At 39.5% G+C, this 19,200-nt stretch overlaps 1 protein-coding gene across 3 annotated transcripts; it reads left to right on the top strand.

Moving 5' to 3' along the window:
- Window positions 1-739: 739 nt before the first annotated feature.
- Window positions 740-19,200, top strand: NPY1R (neuropeptide Y receptor Y1). 3 transcript variants are annotated; one of them, XM_039323936.1, is made up of 4 exons: window positions 740-1,592; window positions 1,836-1,887; window positions 16,802-17,654; window positions 17,815-19,200. In XM_039323936.1, exons 3-4 carry the CDS (start codon window positions 16,959-16,961, stop codon window positions 18,298-18,300), a joined length of 1,182 nt encoding a protein of 393 aa, XP_039179870.1. In that variant the 5' UTR covers window positions 740-1,592; window positions 1,836-1,887; window positions 16,802-16,958; the 3' UTR covers window positions 18,301-19,200. The 3 variants fall into 3 exon arrangements, with proteins under 3 accessions (XP_039179870.1, XP_039179869.1, XP_039179871.1); XM_039323935.1 differs by lacking the exon at window positions 1,836-1,887 and having other exon boundaries at window positions 740-1,772; XM_039323937.1 differs by lacking the exons at window positions 740-1,592; window positions 1,836-1,887 and adding an exon at window positions 9,890-10,175.

The raw sequence follows: 19,200 nt of genomic DNA, 5'->3' as shown, positions 1-19,200 counted from the left end.
GCAAGATGTACTTCAGCTTGGATAATAATCAATAGCTGCGCTGTTTGTTTCAAGAGACAAATAGCTCAGCTGTTTCTCCATTGTCTCAATTTTTGGTCTGAAACTGATTCAGAAATGCAGCTGAAAATGTAATTGTTAATATGACAGGAGAAATACATCATTAAATAAATGGAAAATAATCATATTTACTATATTTATGTAATCTAAATGGATAGATTGGGGAAGCTGCACCATTAGCTGGCATGTAATAATATAGTGATGAATGTATATTTTGGGAGTGTATCATGCATGCATACCTTTTGGGTGATTAATACATTCAGGTGGTGGTAATGATGATCTATCTTTTTAAAACTACTGTAGTTTAATGGGATAGCATGTGGCTAGCATGATTAGTAGGTTGAACTGATGTTTCTAGCCATTAAAAAAGGGTTTCCTGGCCATAGCTGCTTTCTGAGATGGTTTTTTTCTAATTTTTTTTATTTATTTTATTTTTAACAAAACAAAACAAAGCAAAACATAACACATATACACACACATATACTCCTCTCCCTTTTTTTTTAACAGTGATTACGTGACGGTAATCTTCTATTATTTACATTTCCCCCCTTATTTTTCTTTAAAATATTTGTCCTTATTACCCCGTTTCTTATTTACATTTTTCTTTCTTCATATTCTACTTCTTACTAAGAATAATTCATATTATTATTATTATACATATATTTTCACTTTGACCTTTCCATATTTATTCTCCTCTATTATTTCTAGTCTCTAGCCAGTCATGCCATACTATGTTATATAGTACTCTGTGTCTTCCTTTTCTTTTATTCTGAGATGTTTTATCAGTCTTTAGTTTGGTAGATTGTAAAATGTTTCCTGGTATTTTTCCAGCCAACTCGATAGGCCCAACACTGCTTACCTTCCAAGCCCAAATAAGGTCATCCACTGGTATATTTGGAGGATATTAAGGGAAGGCTGGAACATGAGATTTCACCATTATAATTATCTTATTAACCTTCCATTTATCTAACAGGGTATATAAACTTAGAAAACTTAGAAAATTTCTTATTGAGAAATGAACGAGAAAACACAGCAAACTATTTATGCTTTGAACGGAATCAGAAACATGAGCTTAACTAACTGTGGGTTACTTAGTGCTCTCCAGGTACTGTTGAAATTCCAACTTTCCAGCCAGAATGGACACCAGTGAAAGATTTTGAGGACCATAAGCAAGCACCATCTGGAATGTCACCAGATGGAGAGTATGTTTCTATTTGTCTAGTGAACTGTACCGCAGCCTTCCGTCTCCCCTCCTCCTGTAATTATTACACTCTGAGATTGGTTTAGTAAGGATATGTTTGGCCACAAGATGGCGCTCACTCGCAAACCACGACGCCAGTTTCACCAGCGTTCAGAAACCACTCCCGAGAGGGCATCCTTTCCCCTCTTCCTCTCCTGCCGTACTTCCAATACTTGAGGACATTTATTCCAACCCGATTAGACGACCGACTTCTAATGGGGAGTCTTCAGGTGATTTGCCTGCGCGGGGCTCTTCACCTTCCTCACCGTCCTTTATCTGACAGCCGTATAAGCAGGTGGAGTTCATCTTTAAGGGGGGGGGGAGGACGCCTCTCGTTCTCCTCACTAAGCTTCAGGATCGGCAGCAGGCGAGAGCCAGCCGGTCTGTCCTGATCTGCCTTCGACAGGTCAGCCGCCTGTTGGTTCCAGCCTCCCGGAGGCTTTGAAACAACCGGAGCGGGGAAGAAAAAAGTCGGGTAAGGCTCCTGTTTATGACTGTTCCAAGCCTTTCTCCTTTTCTTTCCGTCCTGAAATTGCAGCACTAGGACATCATTCCGTTCCGTTCTTCCGATGCCAGCTGGAGAGAATTAAGTGAGTTCCCTAAAACTTGACGCGAGTTATTCCATGCTGCGTGCATTCCGTTGGGGTGATTAAGATATCGAGGTGGTGGTAAGGATGAGCTGTATTGCCTGGAGTTTTCCAACCCGTTTTAGCCAGCCGCTGCCGCTCACAGCTTTTGAACACTTTTCCAACCTCCAAACTTCGGGGGCAGATCTTTGGGTAAAAGAAAGTGCTAAGGGGAGACGAGATCTGGAAGAGATAAAGGGCGGGGGGGGGAGGTTAATAGCTCCTGCCAATTTATCTCTTTCCCTTCCAAGCCCCCCCCCCCACCTCCGCCCAGGTTGAAGGCAAGCGGTTCACTCCAAGCCGGCGAGGCGTTGCCAAGGGTTAGGGTCTCTGGTGTTGAGGAAAGAAGCAGCTTGAGCGAGAGATGGACCTCTGCTCAGCTTCGTCCGCCTGCTTGGAAGACTGTAAACCACGGAAATAATACCGCGGGAGATGGAAACTGTTTATCGCTGAGTATCCTGCATATTTTTGGTCACTGGAAGAACGGGAACAGCAGTTGGCCTTTTTTACTGCTTTAAACATTAACCACAGAATGAACCAAAATACAGAACATGTGGACGATTCCTCTGAATTAGAAACAACGGGAGAGGAGGTTAGAGTGTCATCCTTTTCTTTCTCTAAGAAAGAAAGCTTTTCTTTCTCTAACAAAGAAAGGGTCAGAGTAGCCAGGTTTCTTCAGACAGGCTATCATGGGCAGGAGGAACAAAAACCCAAGGCTGACTTCCACTTTTGGTCAATGGAGAAACGCATTGTCTAACTTAGTTCCTGAAGCTGAGGAGCATCCCTCAGTTGCTTTAAATCCAATTTCCATCATGGGCCAGAGACTGTGGGAATGAAAACAGAAAACATCTGGATGGCTCCTGATTTTTTTTAATCCCTGGTCTCAGGATGCAGTTGTCTTACCGGGATTAAAAAAAAAAAAAATCAGGAGCCATCCAGATGTTTTCTGTTTTCATTCCCACAGTCTCTGGCCCATGATGGAAATTGGATTTAAAGCAACTGGGGGATGCTTCAGAAACTAAGTTAGACAATGCGTTTCTCCATTGACCAAAAGTGGAACTTAGCGTCCTGCCCATGATAGTCTATCTGAAGAAACCTGGTTACTCTGACTCTTTCTTTGTTAAAGGAAAGGATAACACTCTAACTTCTCCTACTGATCCTTAATCCTGGGCAATCGTCCACATGTTCTGTAATTTGGTGGTTAATGTTTAAAACAAGATAACAGATCAAGACCTCAGTTTTCTATATTGAGCTGAAGGAGGCAGATGGGCAGAGAGGTGGAGTGGGGATAAGTCTCTCTAAAGTTGCTGAGTGAACTATGGCACCAAAGACGTCTCCAGAAGAGAAAGTATAGGAAGGAAGATAATTAAAATGTGCCTGTAACAGCTTCAAAAGACAAGAGAAGAAGAAAACAGTGGAAAAAGACATAAAAGAAATATGAAGTATCATAACAAATGATGGAAACGGCTTTTTTTCTCATAGAATGCTCAGAACGGAGTTCTGGCACCTTTTTTGGATGGAACCTTGTAGGGTAGGCAAGGCGGGTTGTATGAGATGTGTGAGTTCTGCCACTTTTTTTTTTTTTTTTTAGAAAAAAAGCACTGGATGGAAATCTAAATGAATTTCGTTGATTTAGAAAAGTGAAGCAATAGTATTCTGTCAGAGACCACTAAAAAGCCCAGACTGTAGGCTAGACTGAATAATCACAAAAGCATATTGGGAGAACAAAATGGCTTTTTTAAAAATAGAAACTGGATAGTCACTTGTCTGAGATGGTATAGGTTTTCCTGCTTGAACGGGGGAGGGGGGGAGAGACTGGACTAGAAGACCTCCAAGGTCCCTTCCAGCTTCTATTCTATTTTCTATTCTATTCTCTATTCTGTAATCTCTATTCTCTTCTCTTTTGATGCCAAGTAGTATCTAGCTATAGATCCATGATGTCACTAGTCAGTCAGTTTCTACTGTTAGCCTTCAGCCACAATACACACAACTGGTGCTCCCAAAGAATGTTGGACTTCAAATTCTGGGGTTTCTGGGAATTAAAATCTAATATATTTGGAGCATGATAGCTTTGCAACTCTCAGTTTCCATGGTGCCTTTAATTTATGTGCCTGTTTATTCCTACACATTTATCCATGCATTTATGAACTTGAGGACAATATACTAAGAGGTAAACACTTGTCCCAGAGCACTTTGTAGATGTAGTAGTTTAAAAAATGAGTGTGCGGGAGTTTGAAGTTTATCTTTCCAAACACCCTAATCCTATATCCTATGCACCCTATGTTTTTGTTTGCTTGGTCCCATAAAAATGCATTCTGAGTTATAGCTTTACATCTTTCTGTTGACACTTTTATTAGCAATACGTTATTTGATTAAAATAATACTGAAGAAGATAGTATGAGTCTGTCCTAACAATTCTAGTATTAATATTACCAGTTCTAATAATACTAAAGTTATTTATGTGCCATCCATCTTGTCTAGAGGTGACATTCCAATGAATTAGACTGCATTTAATTATTGACTGTAATGCTCAGTGTAGTTAAATTGTGTGGTTTAATATACAGCAGTTTTACTTAGAAATAAGTTGCACTGATTAGTTCCTACCAGACTATAAACTTTATTACACCAAACCACAAATATATAAAATTGTAGCCAAACTTTCAAGCATTCCACATCTCTTTGGGAAATGTTACAAAAGTGAGGAAGGCAGGGGATTTTTCAAGGAAAAAGAGAGATTTCCATGATACTAATCACTCTGCAGGCGCAGAAATTTAAAACAATCGTTGGAACCAAATGAAGAGAAGATGCAAAATTGGATGGACCAAGTTGCATGAGGCACATATTCTTCTGGATGGCAATGGGGTCAGGAATTATTCCTCAGCCTCACAAACAGTATCTTCCCCAGAAGTATAGTTCAGTTTTTAAATAATTGACTGATACTTTATATTTTATTTTCTTGAATCACTTAAAATGAACCCCAAGAGTTACTTTATTGTTTAATATTTATCCACTGTAGTTCTTTACTGTGTCTCTGATTTAGACAAATATACACACTAGAACAAAAATACTTTGGAACAAGAGAGAATGAGAAAAAAGTGGTGTTGAAGGGTATTTTCTCTTGGGCCTCTCTTAAAGAAACCAGGTGTCCTTAAATTGCTTAGAAATTATAATCAGGGACATCTGAAGGTCATCCTTTGTGCAAATTTCAGGTTATGCTAGGACTAGATTCAAGTAATGGTTGAGTCACCTTATATTACTGAAAACAAATTGTTACTCATTAGCAAAACGGAGGTCAGAAATTATTCCCAGGTAAGCATGCACATAATTGCAGATTTAAGCCCTTTCCCCAGTATTTTGTTTGAATTGGGGTTTTTTTTTGGATTGAGCTACGAATCACTTCTTTTCACCTTCTTTCCAGGAACCTTTAATTAATTGGACTAATTGATAAGTTAGTCAATGATTGTGATCTTCCTGGGCTGCAGTAGATTCAGAAACTCAGCCACACCTGGTTGGAAATGAGCATCTAGTTATTAGCAGTGATTATTAGGCTGCCTTAGGAGAAAAAGAAAAAAAAAAACCATTCCTATGTGTGTTTGATTTGTAGTTGAAATGACTGTTAGAGCTATCTATCCAAATTAGGCCCAGTGGCATTTTAGGAAAGGTTTACTAAATGAAAAGGAGGTAGGTTACAGTATAAGCACCGCTAATCAATGGCTGTATGTTTCTTGAGCAGATCTATGCACTGTGATATCAAGAACAACCTTTTGGAACTTCCACTGAATTCAGCATAAGGCAGCAATACCAAGTAGAATCCTAAAATGGCTTTAGATGAGTGTCTTTGTCTCGGTGATTATATTGGGATAACCTGGTAGGAATAGATTGCCTGTCCTTCAGATATAAGAATATTAACCTATTTCTTCAATGACTTTGATTCCATTGATTGATCAGTTTAGTTTATGTTCCTATATGTACACCTGCATAAAAAAGTAGGTTAAAAGAATGTGTTAAGGTTTGTTTGCTTTTAGAGCAAGTGAGCATGTAAAGTATTCCAATAAATAGTGTCGCTTTCCCATTAGGAAGAGAATGGTTTTTATAATAAACAGCTTTTCACCTACAATTTAAATACTGGTATATGTTTCAAACAATGATTAACAAAGGAAAACTTATTAGCTGACTGAAAGAGTTTCTTGAGAAATATAATCAAATTAACCCTTAAGACTGCAGCATTACTTTCAGATAAAATATGTGAGTGTTGTGTAGTGCATTTTTCCAAAAAAAACGGAGAACGCTTTGCCCTGATACTGATGATGACAATTCCAATAGACCAAACCAGACTTGCTGATGAAGCAGGATGCTGAATATCATCTTTCAGCAATGTTTGGAGTGTCACAATGTGCTGTTTATCTAAAATCAGGGACAGAAAGTATTGCCATCATTCTTGCAGATATCTTGGCACTTCAAAGATGAATTCAAAAGCTGGAATAATTACAAAGTAAAACCATTCATATTAAAATGCTTAAGTCAATTGGAAGCCAATAACCTACTACATTATATAAATGAATACCTTTTCAGAATAAATCACCCCTAAAACAATTTCACTTTCAAATAATATACAATAACTTTAGAAGAGCAGCAAGAATCCAGACTTACTACATCAAAGGCAATTCAGATAAGTGCTGACTTTTTTGATTCTTGGGGTTTGTTGTTTTGTATCATCTTTGTAAAATATAAACACAAAGTACCAATGAAGGAGAATATTTGTAGCTGAGGGTTGAAATGAGGGGTCCTTGGTACTCTCTGAGCTTACTTGTTTTCTTGCAGATGTTTCATTGGCCTAACTAGATAACATCATTAGTGCTGATATGCAGTGCTGTTTGCTGTCTGTTTATATTCTGGGGTCTTGCCTGTCTGGGTGGGTGGGGCAGTCTTAGGGATTCTTTGGTTGGGCTGTTTACTAATGGCTCTTTGGCAGTTTCTTGAATGGGGTATTGCTTACTTCAGGTCCCTAACCCCTGGTCCGTGGACCGGTACTGGGCCGCGGCCACTTAGGAACCGGACTGCACAGCTGGAGCTGTGCTAAATGCACATCTTCTATCTCCAGGAATGCGGCAAGCCTGCAGGGATCTGGGCAGGGATGGGAGAGTGGCAGGGCAGAAGCTGTCTACTCAGTGTAAGATCCTCTGATGACTGTGCTTGCAACTGGTTTGCAACATCTGAGCTCTTTGTCTTTCCTCCTCTCCCTCCTCCTGCTGCTTCTGCTATCTGTTCTTCTGCCTCCTCCTCCTCTTCCTGGTCCTGCTCTCTCTTCCTCCTGCTACTACTTCTTCCTCCTCCTCTTCTTCCTCACTTTCCTCCTCTCCCCCTCCCGGCACCTGAGCTGGGCTTGGGCTCCCTCCAAGTTTGCAAAACAAATGTATGCAAGACCAGCTTGCAACCAGGGGCTCCCCCAGAGCCTGGTTGTAGACGGACCACCACCCCCAAGATATGTGTGTGTGAGGGTGTCTTTCTCAGGATGGAAATAGGGGCAGGGAGAAGCTACCTTTCATTTTAAGAACTGCAGCTCCAAGGAATTCTCTCTCTCTCTCTCTCTCTCTCTCTCTCTCTCTCTCTCTCTCTCTCTCTCTCTCTCTCTCTCTCTCTCTCTCTCTCTCTCTCTCTCTCTCTCTCTCGTCTAAGACCACTGGGCTCCGTTGCAATTCAACTGGAGTTTTTTGCTTTTATTTTGATGCTCCAAGTGCCTCATGTTTTGGCAACATCCTGCTTGCTTTTCAAGGTTTAATTTGGTGTATTTGTGTGTTTTTGTGTGTGTGTGTGAGTGTGTGTGTGTTGCTCCTTTCTTCGTGAAGCTCTCCAAGTTTGCAAGCCATGCGGGCACCTACCTGGTTTGCAATAGGGGAGGGGAGAAGCTACATTTACCCTCGAGCACTGTGTCTCCAAGGGAATCCCTCTCTCATTGCACCTTTTCTGAGGCCCAGTTAGTTTGCTCTCTCTCTCTCTCTCTCTCTCTCTCTCTCTCTCTCTCTGTGTGTGTGTGTGTGTGTGTGTGTTTTCTCAGGACTTCCTCAGCATGCTGGGTCTTTGGTTTGTTTTGCTGAAAGGTTGAGTTTAGGATTGTCTCTTTTCCTTCCCACTTTCTTAGAGGGAGAAAGTCACTCGCCTAATCTAATACAATAATAGAAATAAAGTGCATTATTTATTTATTTGTTTGTTTATTTAGAAAATTTACAACAAATGCTCATCCTGAAACCTCCTCCCCTCCCCCATCCATGGAAAAATTGTCTTCCATGAAACCGGTCCGTGGTGCCAAAAAGGTTGTTGGTTTGAAGTTGACCTTGGAGTTAATCTATGCTGATCTGAAAGCTGCTTACTGGTGGAAAAGTGCTGGAGTCTTTTTCTCTTTTGGGCTAGTTGACTGTCCCTTTTGCATAGTCCACAGGTGTCAAACTTGCCGTGTTACATGATGTGTCACGACATATCGTGAGTTTTTTTGCATTGCTGGAGTTGGGGTGGGCGCGGCTTCCATATGATGCAACCGGCCTGCGGGCCAGCAGTTTGACACCCCTGGCATAGTCTATAGATGTTGTTAATGTCTATGTGTCTATTGATTAATATCCACAGGGCCATTAGTAAATAGCCCAACCAAAGAATCCCTAAGACTGCCCCCATCCACACAGTCAGGCAAGACATCAGAATATAAACTGACAGCAAACAGCACTCCTTACTACCATAGAACTGATGATGTTACCTAGTTAGGATAATGAAACGTCTGCAAAAAAACTAGCTCAGAAAGCACCAAGGTCCCCTCGTAAACACAAAGCATACTATAACTTTGTCTTTATATTTTATAAAGACAATATACTATTGTATATACAGTTTTTCTATGTCTTTATTTAATTTATATGATAAATATTTATTTGACTTTCTCCTTTCATTTCTCCATTCTATTTATTTTTTCCCTTACTCTCAGGGGCTGACCTTTTCCCAAGAGACAACCATTCTGACTGAGATTAAAGAAATCTCAGAGTTATTTGTGTTTGCATTCCAACTGCTTCTGCAGCCCCAGAAGGAATATTAACTAGTAAAACAATTTTCTTGTAAGAACCTTGGGACAATGCAATACTAATGAGACTATACTTGTTCTATTCCTCTCTCTGAAGCTTTGCTGAGAGAAGAAAAAGTGCAAAGTTAAAAAAAAAAGTTTAATGCTGAAATTAGATTACCATTACCACCACCACCACACATAGAACCAACAGATTCCTCTTCCTTCCGAAGTAGGTTTATTAGAGGATTTAGGTTGTTCTTTCCAGATTGGAGGAAATGTATCTATTCGTAGTTGAAAAATTAGAATTCAAGCTACAGAATTCACGAGTGTTATTGGCATATCATTCAATGCATACATGCAATTATTGTTCCATTTACTAACTCAGACTTCACAAGCCAAATCTAGTATGCAAGGGGGAAAAAAGGATACCTTTTGGAGGCTACAGCACATAGCTCATTTTTGATCAACCTGTATAGCACAATTTATTGTCATCCTTCAGACCTAGCTTCTAAAGTTTTCAAATTTATAACGCTAAGATCAAGCCTTGTTATGACATCTTCTCAAGGTAAATGCCAGCAGAAATAGAGGAATAATTGAATAGTTGAGGGAGAATAAGCTTTAATCTCTAGATTTCAATGTAGTAGCGAAGAATCAAGATTTGTGTTCATACAACATGCTGAATCAGGTCCAGTCAGTGAATTTGAACAAGCTAGGTTAATTCTATTTTATATAGCCTCCAGTTATTAAAAAAAATTAAACCTGAAAATGTGAAATAAATATGCAAATACAACTGGCATTTCCTTCTCTATGAAAAAAGTACAACTTTATTTTTGTTTAAAGTTATATATACTTATTTCCCCCCAAAATAAGACATAATCTAATTTTTTTTTCCTCCAAAAGAGGCACCAGGTCTTATTTTCGGGGGGTGTCTTTTCTAGTCACCTCAAGGCAGTGGCACCAACAGCCCCACCTAGCCGGCCCACTTCTTCTGTGGCTGAAGGAGCAGCTTCATTCTCCAGCTGAGAATGGAGCTCCGGCCTGCTCCAGAAGCCTCTGCAGCTGAGAACTGAGCTACGGATTTAATCCATAGCTTGGTTCTCGGCTGCAGAGGCATTCAGGAATGGCCTTTGACTGTGAAATACAGGCTGGGGAACGCTGCAGAAGAAGTGGGCCGGTGAGGAGAGGCAGGTGTCGATTCATGGGAGGCCTGGTAAGTGGGTGCGAGGCCCGGGGGGCAGCTCCATCCCCACCCCTTCCTAGCTTGATTTTGAGGCATGCACCTCACCCCAAAACTAGGGCTTAATTTGGGGATAGAGCTTATATAAGGCCTACCCCCGAAAATCAAGCTGGGGCTTATTTTCAGGGTATGTCTTTCAGGGAAACACAGTATCTACATTTAAGGCCTCCTGTGAGTTTGAAGACTTTGCCAATTGGTCTTCCTCAGCATGCTTCAGTTAGCCATATCCATTTCATAGAGTTTACAATCATGCTTGGAAAAATCTGGACAATAAAAATAGTTGAGCATACTTATGGCTATGGTTTCTATGCAAAGGTTTCTATGGCTATATCTATGGATATTCTTAGTCATCCAGGTCATGGTTGTACAAAAGGTGCTTTTTCAAAAGGAACTGGACTTTGATTTTCCTTTTAATGTAAGAAGCTTCTGACTGAAATGAACTTCTGCAACCCCTGAATAAATCCTACCCTCCCCAAAACCCGAGATCATCAAACAAGTCAACCCAGAGCTCTCAGTTGAGGCACAAATGACCAGCTATCCTACTTTGGATACCTTATGCAAAAACCTAGCTCTATAGAAAAGGGTCTAATGCTAGGCAAGTTGGAAGAAAAGAGAAGAAGATGGCCAGTTTCAAGGTGGATAGACTCAGTTACAGGGACAATGGATGTACTGATGGAAGACCTGAAAGACCAGGTTAGAGATAGATGGAGAAAATCTGCCTATATGGTTTTTAAAAGTCAGCAATGATGCCAGATAATCCATCAAACACAACCCTTCAGCATCTGGTTTCTTCTATCATCTCCTCAAATGTTGAATGCTGGGCAAATACTTTTATGACCGTATCCAGAAGCACTCCCTGCATCCTTACTTTAATGTTATATGATGGTCACTTTAGGAGCTCATCCTAAAAAGTATTTTAAGTATTTTAAACTAAACAAGTTATTTCATTTGTTGTCTTCCAGACAAATGGTCCAGTCATGCCCCCACTGTATAGTACAACAATGCCCTTTTCTCAGGCTTCAGACAAGGTCTGAAGGGAAAAGGTCTGACTCTTTTTCAGGCTCCCATGCAAGTCTGAGAAAAGGCCAGGCAGCTTTCATAGTGAGCAGAGACATGCTGCACTCTTGCAAGGCCTGAAACACTTTGGCAAAATCATTTTTTCAGCTCGGACCTAAAATATATTTACAAATGAAGTATAAATAAATAAATTGATCATCATTAAAATGCAGATGTTTTCATGTATTTGTAACTGTCAGATCCCCAAACCTCTCGCCTATTCTCTTTTTCTTCTACTCTTTTGGGGCCTACCATTCTGTTGGGGGGAGGGGGTGCATGGGGGATTATGTAGGTAACTTTCGCTTTCCCCTTTCTTTGTCTGGCCTTCTCCCTTTGAGTATGGAATGCGTCTCCTTATCTAGGAGATAGTTGCAAGGAAATGAAAGCTGGAGAAGACCTTGAGATGCACGCCTACCGTACAAGTCAGCCAGCCATCAAGCCACTTGTGGATTGGCTGCAGTTCAAACGGACATTATGACTTTGATGGGAGGAGGCATATTGCTTCTTTTAATTATATCATTCACGCAGGCTTTTCTTCAGATCTCGCCTTACACTCCTTACTGTCACTAGTCCCTAATAAAATTCCTTTTGAGACAATGCCTGTTTCAAGAGTTCTGCTTTCTTGGGTGATTAGTTGAAGTGGGTCCTGACAGAAGGTGAGATCTGCACAGTACTCAACCCGGAGAAGTAAACTACTCTACTGGGGGAGTCGCGACCAAATTTTGATTGAGGAGTTCCAGGCAGCACAATGGGCTAAAGACCTCCTCAGCCTTGAAGCCAGCGAAAGCCTCTCTAGAGATCTGGAAGCGGCTGGACCATCTGGTGAAGAAGATCAAGCCAGATGGTCACTCGGAGTTGGAAAAAAGGAAGGCTGGGAGGAGAAAGCCCCAAAAGTCACCTTAACCCGGGGGGGGGGGAGGTAAGAAAAAAGCCAAGAAGAAGAATCCAGAGCCTGCTCCCCCGGACAAAGACTCAGAGAAAGAAGAACCGAAACTGGGATCTATGGAAGCTATAATGGAGTATGTGAAGAAAACTCTTGATGACTTTAAAATGCAAATGAAAGGGGGCCACGAATCCGAAGAAGAGTCAGAGGAGGAATCTGAAAAGGGAGTCGGAGACTCGAGAGGCAGCAGCTGCCAGAGCCCAAGGTGCAGCACAACCCTGAGGCGCCTACTACAAGCCACCAGGGTCAGACCCTCCCCAGCCAGCAGAAGTGAAGCCGATTCCAATCAGGGCAAAGTTCAATGGAGACTCCAAAAGGCTGGGGTATTTCCTGACGCAGATGTTCACCTACATGCAAATATGTGGGAGAACCCTGCCCATGGATGTGGAGAAGGTACATGTGGTCACAAATGGAAAAGACTTTTTACATAAATCAGAAGAAATTTGAGGAAAAGGAAGAACAGATTGAATGGAAGATAAACCTATCAGGACAATTGTGGGAAATTGGAGTTATATGGAAGCGATCTAATGAATACAAATGGGCTAATTGTTCCCAAAAAACTGTAATCGAATGGTCTTTCTTATTTCAAATAATACATATAATAATAGAGGGAGAACTGTTTGATGATTCAAAAGTATTGACATGGAAGATCAGTTGGCAAAGGAAGAAAGCCAGAGTAAGGCTGAAGGAAACTAGGGTTTTGATTTATTAGAGGGGATTTCATATTACTGATTAGAGGGGTTGAATATGGTGGAAAATAGATAATTTTTAGAAAATAAAGTAACATAATTGAATAGGTAACGTGTGTAACAAGACTAATAGATTTTTGGTTTAATATGGTGGAAAATAGATAATTTTTAGAAAACAGAATAAGACTATATTCAGATAGATAAGATGTGTATTTAGAATATTAGATTTTGTTATGAAAAGGGAAAAATGAAGAAGTTGAGATAAGGGAAACTTTGATTACCTAAAGCTTAGAAATTATAAATATCAAATGTTAATTTGAATATTGATGGGAAATTAAAGCTTGGAAAAAAAAGTAATAACAGGACATTGATTGTATATAAGGATTGACTGCAAAAACAATTAAGATATGTATACGCTAAAAATTATTGATAAATGTAACAAAGATGGTTTTACTTAGTTGATAACAATAAGAACTGTATTAGCCAATATGAGATAGTAGATATTAAGAGAGAAAAAGAGAGGAAATATCTGATGTTGTAACTTGAGATTTATACTAAAGATTTATGTATGTTATTGAACTATTGATTAACGCCAGTCACCACGTTGCTTTTTAAATACTTAATTCTAAAATTAGAAAACTAATAAAATATTATTTAAAAAAGATTTATGATTATAAATTACATCACAAATTAAACTACTCCCTTTTATAATCACAACACTGAAGAAATTAAGATATTATAATATATTCCAGGAACGTGACATAGAAATCAAAGATGCACTATAAATATGCACTCAATCTGCTTTACACAGCAGCTATAAACACTAAAAGTATCGGATATTATCCCTTGATTATTGTTGACAGTTTGACATGCTAATAATCTAAAAAGACTGTGCTAATGAGAAGTGCCTTGGTTTAATATCCCAGGTATTTTTCTGGCCTGCTAAATAAAGTTTTGCCCTAATGGAAGGTGTGCTACATTAACAGAGAAACAATTTACCGTAAATGCCGGCGTACAAGGCGACCCGGCGTATAAGACGGCCCTCGTCTTTATAGCCGGGCCGCACTCCTAGAACGTCATCTTATACACCGGAAACTACCAGTATTTCCGGCGTATAAGACGACTCGGCGTATAAGACGACCCCTGTCTTTGGCGCCGATTTCAGCGCTCGCGGAAGTCGCCTTATACGCCGGCATTTACGGTACACTGAATATTATAATTTATAAACTCAAGCTCTTGTTTTGCATAGTATTGGGTTAATAATCTTGGGAATGAGAATAATCTGATCCATTTTTACTTGCAAGATGACTAATTTTGATGTGTTTTGTACAACAAAACACAGCAAAAAGATTTGCCAGAAATAAGAGAACTAATCAACATGAAGATTTTGCATAAAAATTAGCTATGTGAAATATGTTACCAGTGGTGATCCTGGAACCCATAGAGTCTAGGTTTCATATGTGCTGACTTTGTGTCACTGTGCAGAATTTCAGGTTGCAGGGGTGGAGAAAAAGGAGACAAATTCTTACTAAGCAAGCTTCTGGTTGCGCCTTAGTCAGGAAGTCAGCTCAGTGACCTTGGGCCACTCTCTTTCTCTCTTAACTTTAGGAAGCAGGCAATGGCAAACTGCCTCTGAAAAACCTAGTTAATACAACTGCTAAAAATTATTGATAAATGTAACAAAGATGTTTTTACTTAGTTGATAATAATAAGAACTATATTAGTCTAATATGAGGTAGTAGATATTAAGGGAAAAAGGGAGGGAATATCTGATGTTGTAACTTGAGATTTGTACTAAAGATTTATGTATGTTATTGAATTATTGATCAACCCAATCACCACGTTGCTTTTTAAATGTTTAATTATAAAATTAGAAAGCTAATAAAATATTATTAAAAAAAGAATGGGGGAAGTTGCTTACTAGACATACAAGTAGGCATCAACTTACAACAGTTCATTTAGTGACCATTTGTAGTTACAACAGCACTGGAAAAAGTGACATGATCATTTTTCACACTTACGACCCTTGTGGCATCCCCATAATCATGGATTCAGTATTCGGATGCTTGGCAACTGATTCATACTTATGACGGTTGCAGCATCCTGGGGCCATGTGATCACCTTTTCCGACCTTCATTCAAGGAAAGTCAATGGGAGAGCCAAATTCACTTAACACCAGTGTTACTAACTTAACGACTGCACTGATTCACTTAACAACTATGGTAAGAAAGGTCCTACCATGGGACAAAATTCACTTAACACCTGTCTTGCTTAACAACATAAATTTTGGGCTCAATTTTGGTCATAGGTCGAGCACTATCTGTATTTGTCCATGAGGACAATAAAGAGTAATGAATAAAGCACAAAGAATAAAAAGCAACTTCTGTGGTAAGTAATATCCAACAGTTAATTTTAACCATCCCACCCAATCTTTGCAACACAAAACAACTGCATTTGAACTTGTTACTAATAAACATTTATAGAAGTGGATTAATCTTTGAAGAGCCAGCTAGACTATTATTTGAAAATTGTAGGAGACTTACAGAATTATACAGAATAACAGAGTTGGACGGGACCTTGTAGGTCATCTAGTCCAGGGCTTTTCAACCAGGGCTTTTCAACCTGTGGTACATTGGCACCTGGAGGTGGTACGTGACCATCCTAGAAAAGTGGTAGTGAGGGAGGGGAATGAGCTGAACCGTTGGCAGCACTGCACAAGCCTAAGCGAGAGACGGCTGGAGCTGCAGGACTGTCAGGGCTCAGTGGAAGCACCAGGATCAGGGCCAGGCTCCAGCTGGAGCTTGGCGCTGATCCTGGTGCTTCTGCTAAGCCCTGAAGAAGCACCAATCAGCTGGAAAGCAGCACTAATCCTGGTGTTTCTGCTGAGTCCAGAAGAAGCGGAAGTCAGCTGGAATGTTGCAGCATCTCCAGGGTCTTGTGATTTATATTCAGATGCTTGCCAACTGATTCATATTTATCACGGTCACAGTGTCCCAGGGTCATGTGAAGTGATCAAAACCTGCTACAACCACTCAGCAGACAGGGATAATAAAACCAAACACCCCCACCCCACCTCCGCTGCCAATCCTCCACAGAAATGCTCACAACAATGAAAACCTCGGACAGGAGGAAGAACGCCATCGAGTGGGTAGGCAGGTGTCTTCCTCGGCTGTGGCTTGGGGGCACTTTTTTCAGTGCCATTGTAACTTCTAAGAGTCACTAAGCAAACTGTTGTAGTCAAGGACTACCTGTACTTTATCACTTTTTCATTTTGGGGGGGGGGTCATCAAGTTTTTGACACCTTGCTAGGCGACTGGTGGTACTCGGATGTTACCATGTCCTAAAAGTGGTACAATGGGTGAAAAGGTTGAAAAGCCCTGATCTAGTCCAACCCCCTGCTCAAAGCAGGAGACACTATAGCATTTCTGACAAGTGGCTGTCTGTCTCTTCTTGGAAGCTTCCAGTGATGAAGCACCCACAACTTCTGAAGGCAAGCTGTTCCATTGGTTGATTGTTCTCGCTGTGAGAAGATTTCTCCTTATTTCTAGGTTGATTTCCACTCCTGAAGAGGATTTGCTGTTATTGAATGTTAGTGTGATAACACTTTCTGACTTTAGGCATATGAATTATAATTAAATGCAGTAATAACAAAAAGAGTCTTATCTAGATGCTTTAGGGAGAACAGAGTGGGAATTGGACAAATTTAGGTTATGAAAATTAATACATTAATCCTGTAGTTCTTTCATGATGTTAATTCAGCTATTCTTGCTGTTATTACACTTTCATTATTGAAAATGACATATTGATATCAGCAAAATACTCTAAGGGCAGTCTTCTGAGCAAATGCCTATAGAATTTTATTTTAGTATAACCTTAAAAAATTAATATGTGAACATTCCACTTTTTTGCAGATCCTTCAAGATTATCAATGGCATGAACATTTCTCTTGCATCTTTTGTTGGCCACCTGTGGTTTGTGTAATGAGAAGAAAAACATCGACTTCTTGAGAGAAGCTATTGAAGTTTTAGTCTGTTGCTCAGTGTGATCTCAGCTAGAAAAGAACCCAATATGAATGCATCACTTCTCTCCTTCACGGGAAATAATTCTATTCAGAATGTCTCCAATGAGACTTCTGGACTCTTGCATTTCCAGGACATTGACTGTCACGTGCCTTTGGCAATGGTATTCACCTTGGCCTTGGCTTATGGAATTGTTATCCTTCTTGGTATTTCTGGAAATCTGGCCTTAATTATTATAATCTTGAAGCAAAAGGAAATGCACAATGTGACCAACATTCTCATTGTCAATCTGTCCTTTTCAGACCTCCTAATAACTATCATGTGTCTTCCTTTCACATTTGTATATACTCTAATGGACCACTGGGTTTTTGGGGAAACCATGTGCAAACTTAATCCTTTTGTGCAGTGTGTCTCTGTCACAGTCTCTGTTTTTTCCTTGGTCCTCATAGCTATTGAACGCCATCAGTTAATTATCAATCCTCGGGGCTGGAGGCCTAATAACAGACATGCCTATGTTGGAATTGCCACCATCTGGATCCTAGCAATAGCCTCATCTTTGCCTTTCCTAGTATACCATGTTTTAACTGATGAACCTTTCACTAATATAACCATAGAGGACTACAAGGGAAAATATGTATGCTTGGATTCATTTCCATGGGAGTCAGCCAGACTGTCATACACTACTATTCTCTTGGTGATACAATATTTCGGGCCTCTTTGTTTTATATTCATTTGCTACTTAAAGGTAAGGAAGAGTTTATTTTGTCACCTATCTTGCATATTCTTTGTTTTTTTATCAAAATGGCACTTCTAGGATATGGCTTAAATTGATCTTTGTTCTTATAAAAAATGGTACCTCTAGTATATGGCTTACATTATTGTTACTGAATTCTTATTTCTCACAGATCTATATTCGCTTAAAAAGAAGATGCAACATGGTGGACAAGATGAGGGATAATAAATACCGATCCACTGAAACAAAAAGGATCAATATTATGCTGATCTCAATTGTGATGGCATTTGCCCTGTGCTGGCTGCCACTCACCATCTTCAATACAGTCTTTGACTGGAATCATGAAATTCTCCCTGCAGCCTGCAGCCATAATTTGCTGTTTTTAATCTGTCACCTTACAGCTATGATCTCAACCTGTGTGAATCCCATCTTCTATGGATTCCTCAACAAGAACTTTCAACGGGATCTACAGATTTTCTTTCGTTTCTGTGATTTCCACACCAGAGTTGATGACTATGAAACAATAGCTATGTCTACAATGCATACAGATATCTCAAAGACTTCTTTGAAGCAAGCCAGTCCTATCACTTTTAAAAAATGTAATGACCATGCTAATGAAAAAAATATAGCTGCTGTCATGACTGATATGGTTTCATGAACAAAACACCAGATTTTAAAGAGATTTATTTTTCTTCCACCTACTCTGAAATGTCACTTTCATGTTCGTACTGTTGCTGTTGTTTTGATTTTTTGTTGCCTGTTTGCTATTTTTAAACGAAGAGTTCTTTCTAATGTGAATTATATTGACACTTTCGCTGCCTGAAATTTTCATCATGAAATTTCTTTTTTTTTCTATTTGTGTTTGATATATTTCTCTATCAATTTAGTACATTATTTAAAAGAGTATTCATTTTACTGGAAATACACACACACACACACACACACACACACATGAGAGCACAATATATGCTATTAATATTTTTCCCCATTCAATTGTGTCCAGTTATTGGAGACTGCTTAGAGAGGTCCTTGCAGTTTTTATATAGAATTTTACAAAATCCAAGAGAAAAAGCTGTACAGTATTCAATAAAACCTATTTAAATTTTATTTTCATACTGAACTAGGTCAGTTTAATCATATATTCTAGGAGCAACATATCGAAAACATTAAAATTAGACTATAGGAGATGACCAGGCTGAGCCCAAGGGAGGTGTCAAATGTGTCACCAGTCTCAAGTCCCTTCGCACCCAGAAGAGATCTAACTCCAGCCCACCTTGAATTCCATTAACTCTTATATACCACCAATTTGCTTTGACCGTTAGTAGTTCAGATTCTTGTAGAGAACTTAAGCTTGCAATAAACTTTTATATTCATTTGAACTGCCTGGATTTCCTGCTTTCTTGCACTTGACACAAAGAGATGGATATGCATTTCTTATAGGTATAAATAATTGAAAAATAAAGCATCTATGGAATTAAATAAAATATAAAACCAATTGTAGAAACAGCTTTGGCTAACGCATTTTAAAGCTACTTTTTAGACACTTGTGAAGAATCAC

This window comes from Crotalus tigris, unplaced genomic scaffold (genome assembly GCF_016545835.1).
Source record: "Crotalus tigris isolate CLP2741 ecotype Arizona unplaced genomic scaffold, ASM1654583v1 scf7180000024287.791202, whole genome shotgun sequence".
Lineage (NCBI taxonomy): Eukaryota > Metazoa > Chordata > Lepidosauria > Squamata > Viperidae > Crotalus > Crotalus tigris.
Note: the sequence above shows the minus strand (reverse complement) of the source record. Positions and strands in the feature narration are given on the sequence as shown.

What these genes read in the sequence shown, in the direction of transcription:
- NPY1R (XM_039323936.1), top strand. Translation starts at nt 16,959, where the DNA reads ATGAATGCATCACTTCTCTCCTTCACGGGAAATAATTCTATTCAGAAT. An exon ending in TATTCATTTGCTACTTAAAG is followed by an intron (nt 17,655 to 17,814) that starts GTAAGGAAGAGT and finishes TATTTCTCACAG; the next exon opens with ATCTATATTCGCTTAAAAAG.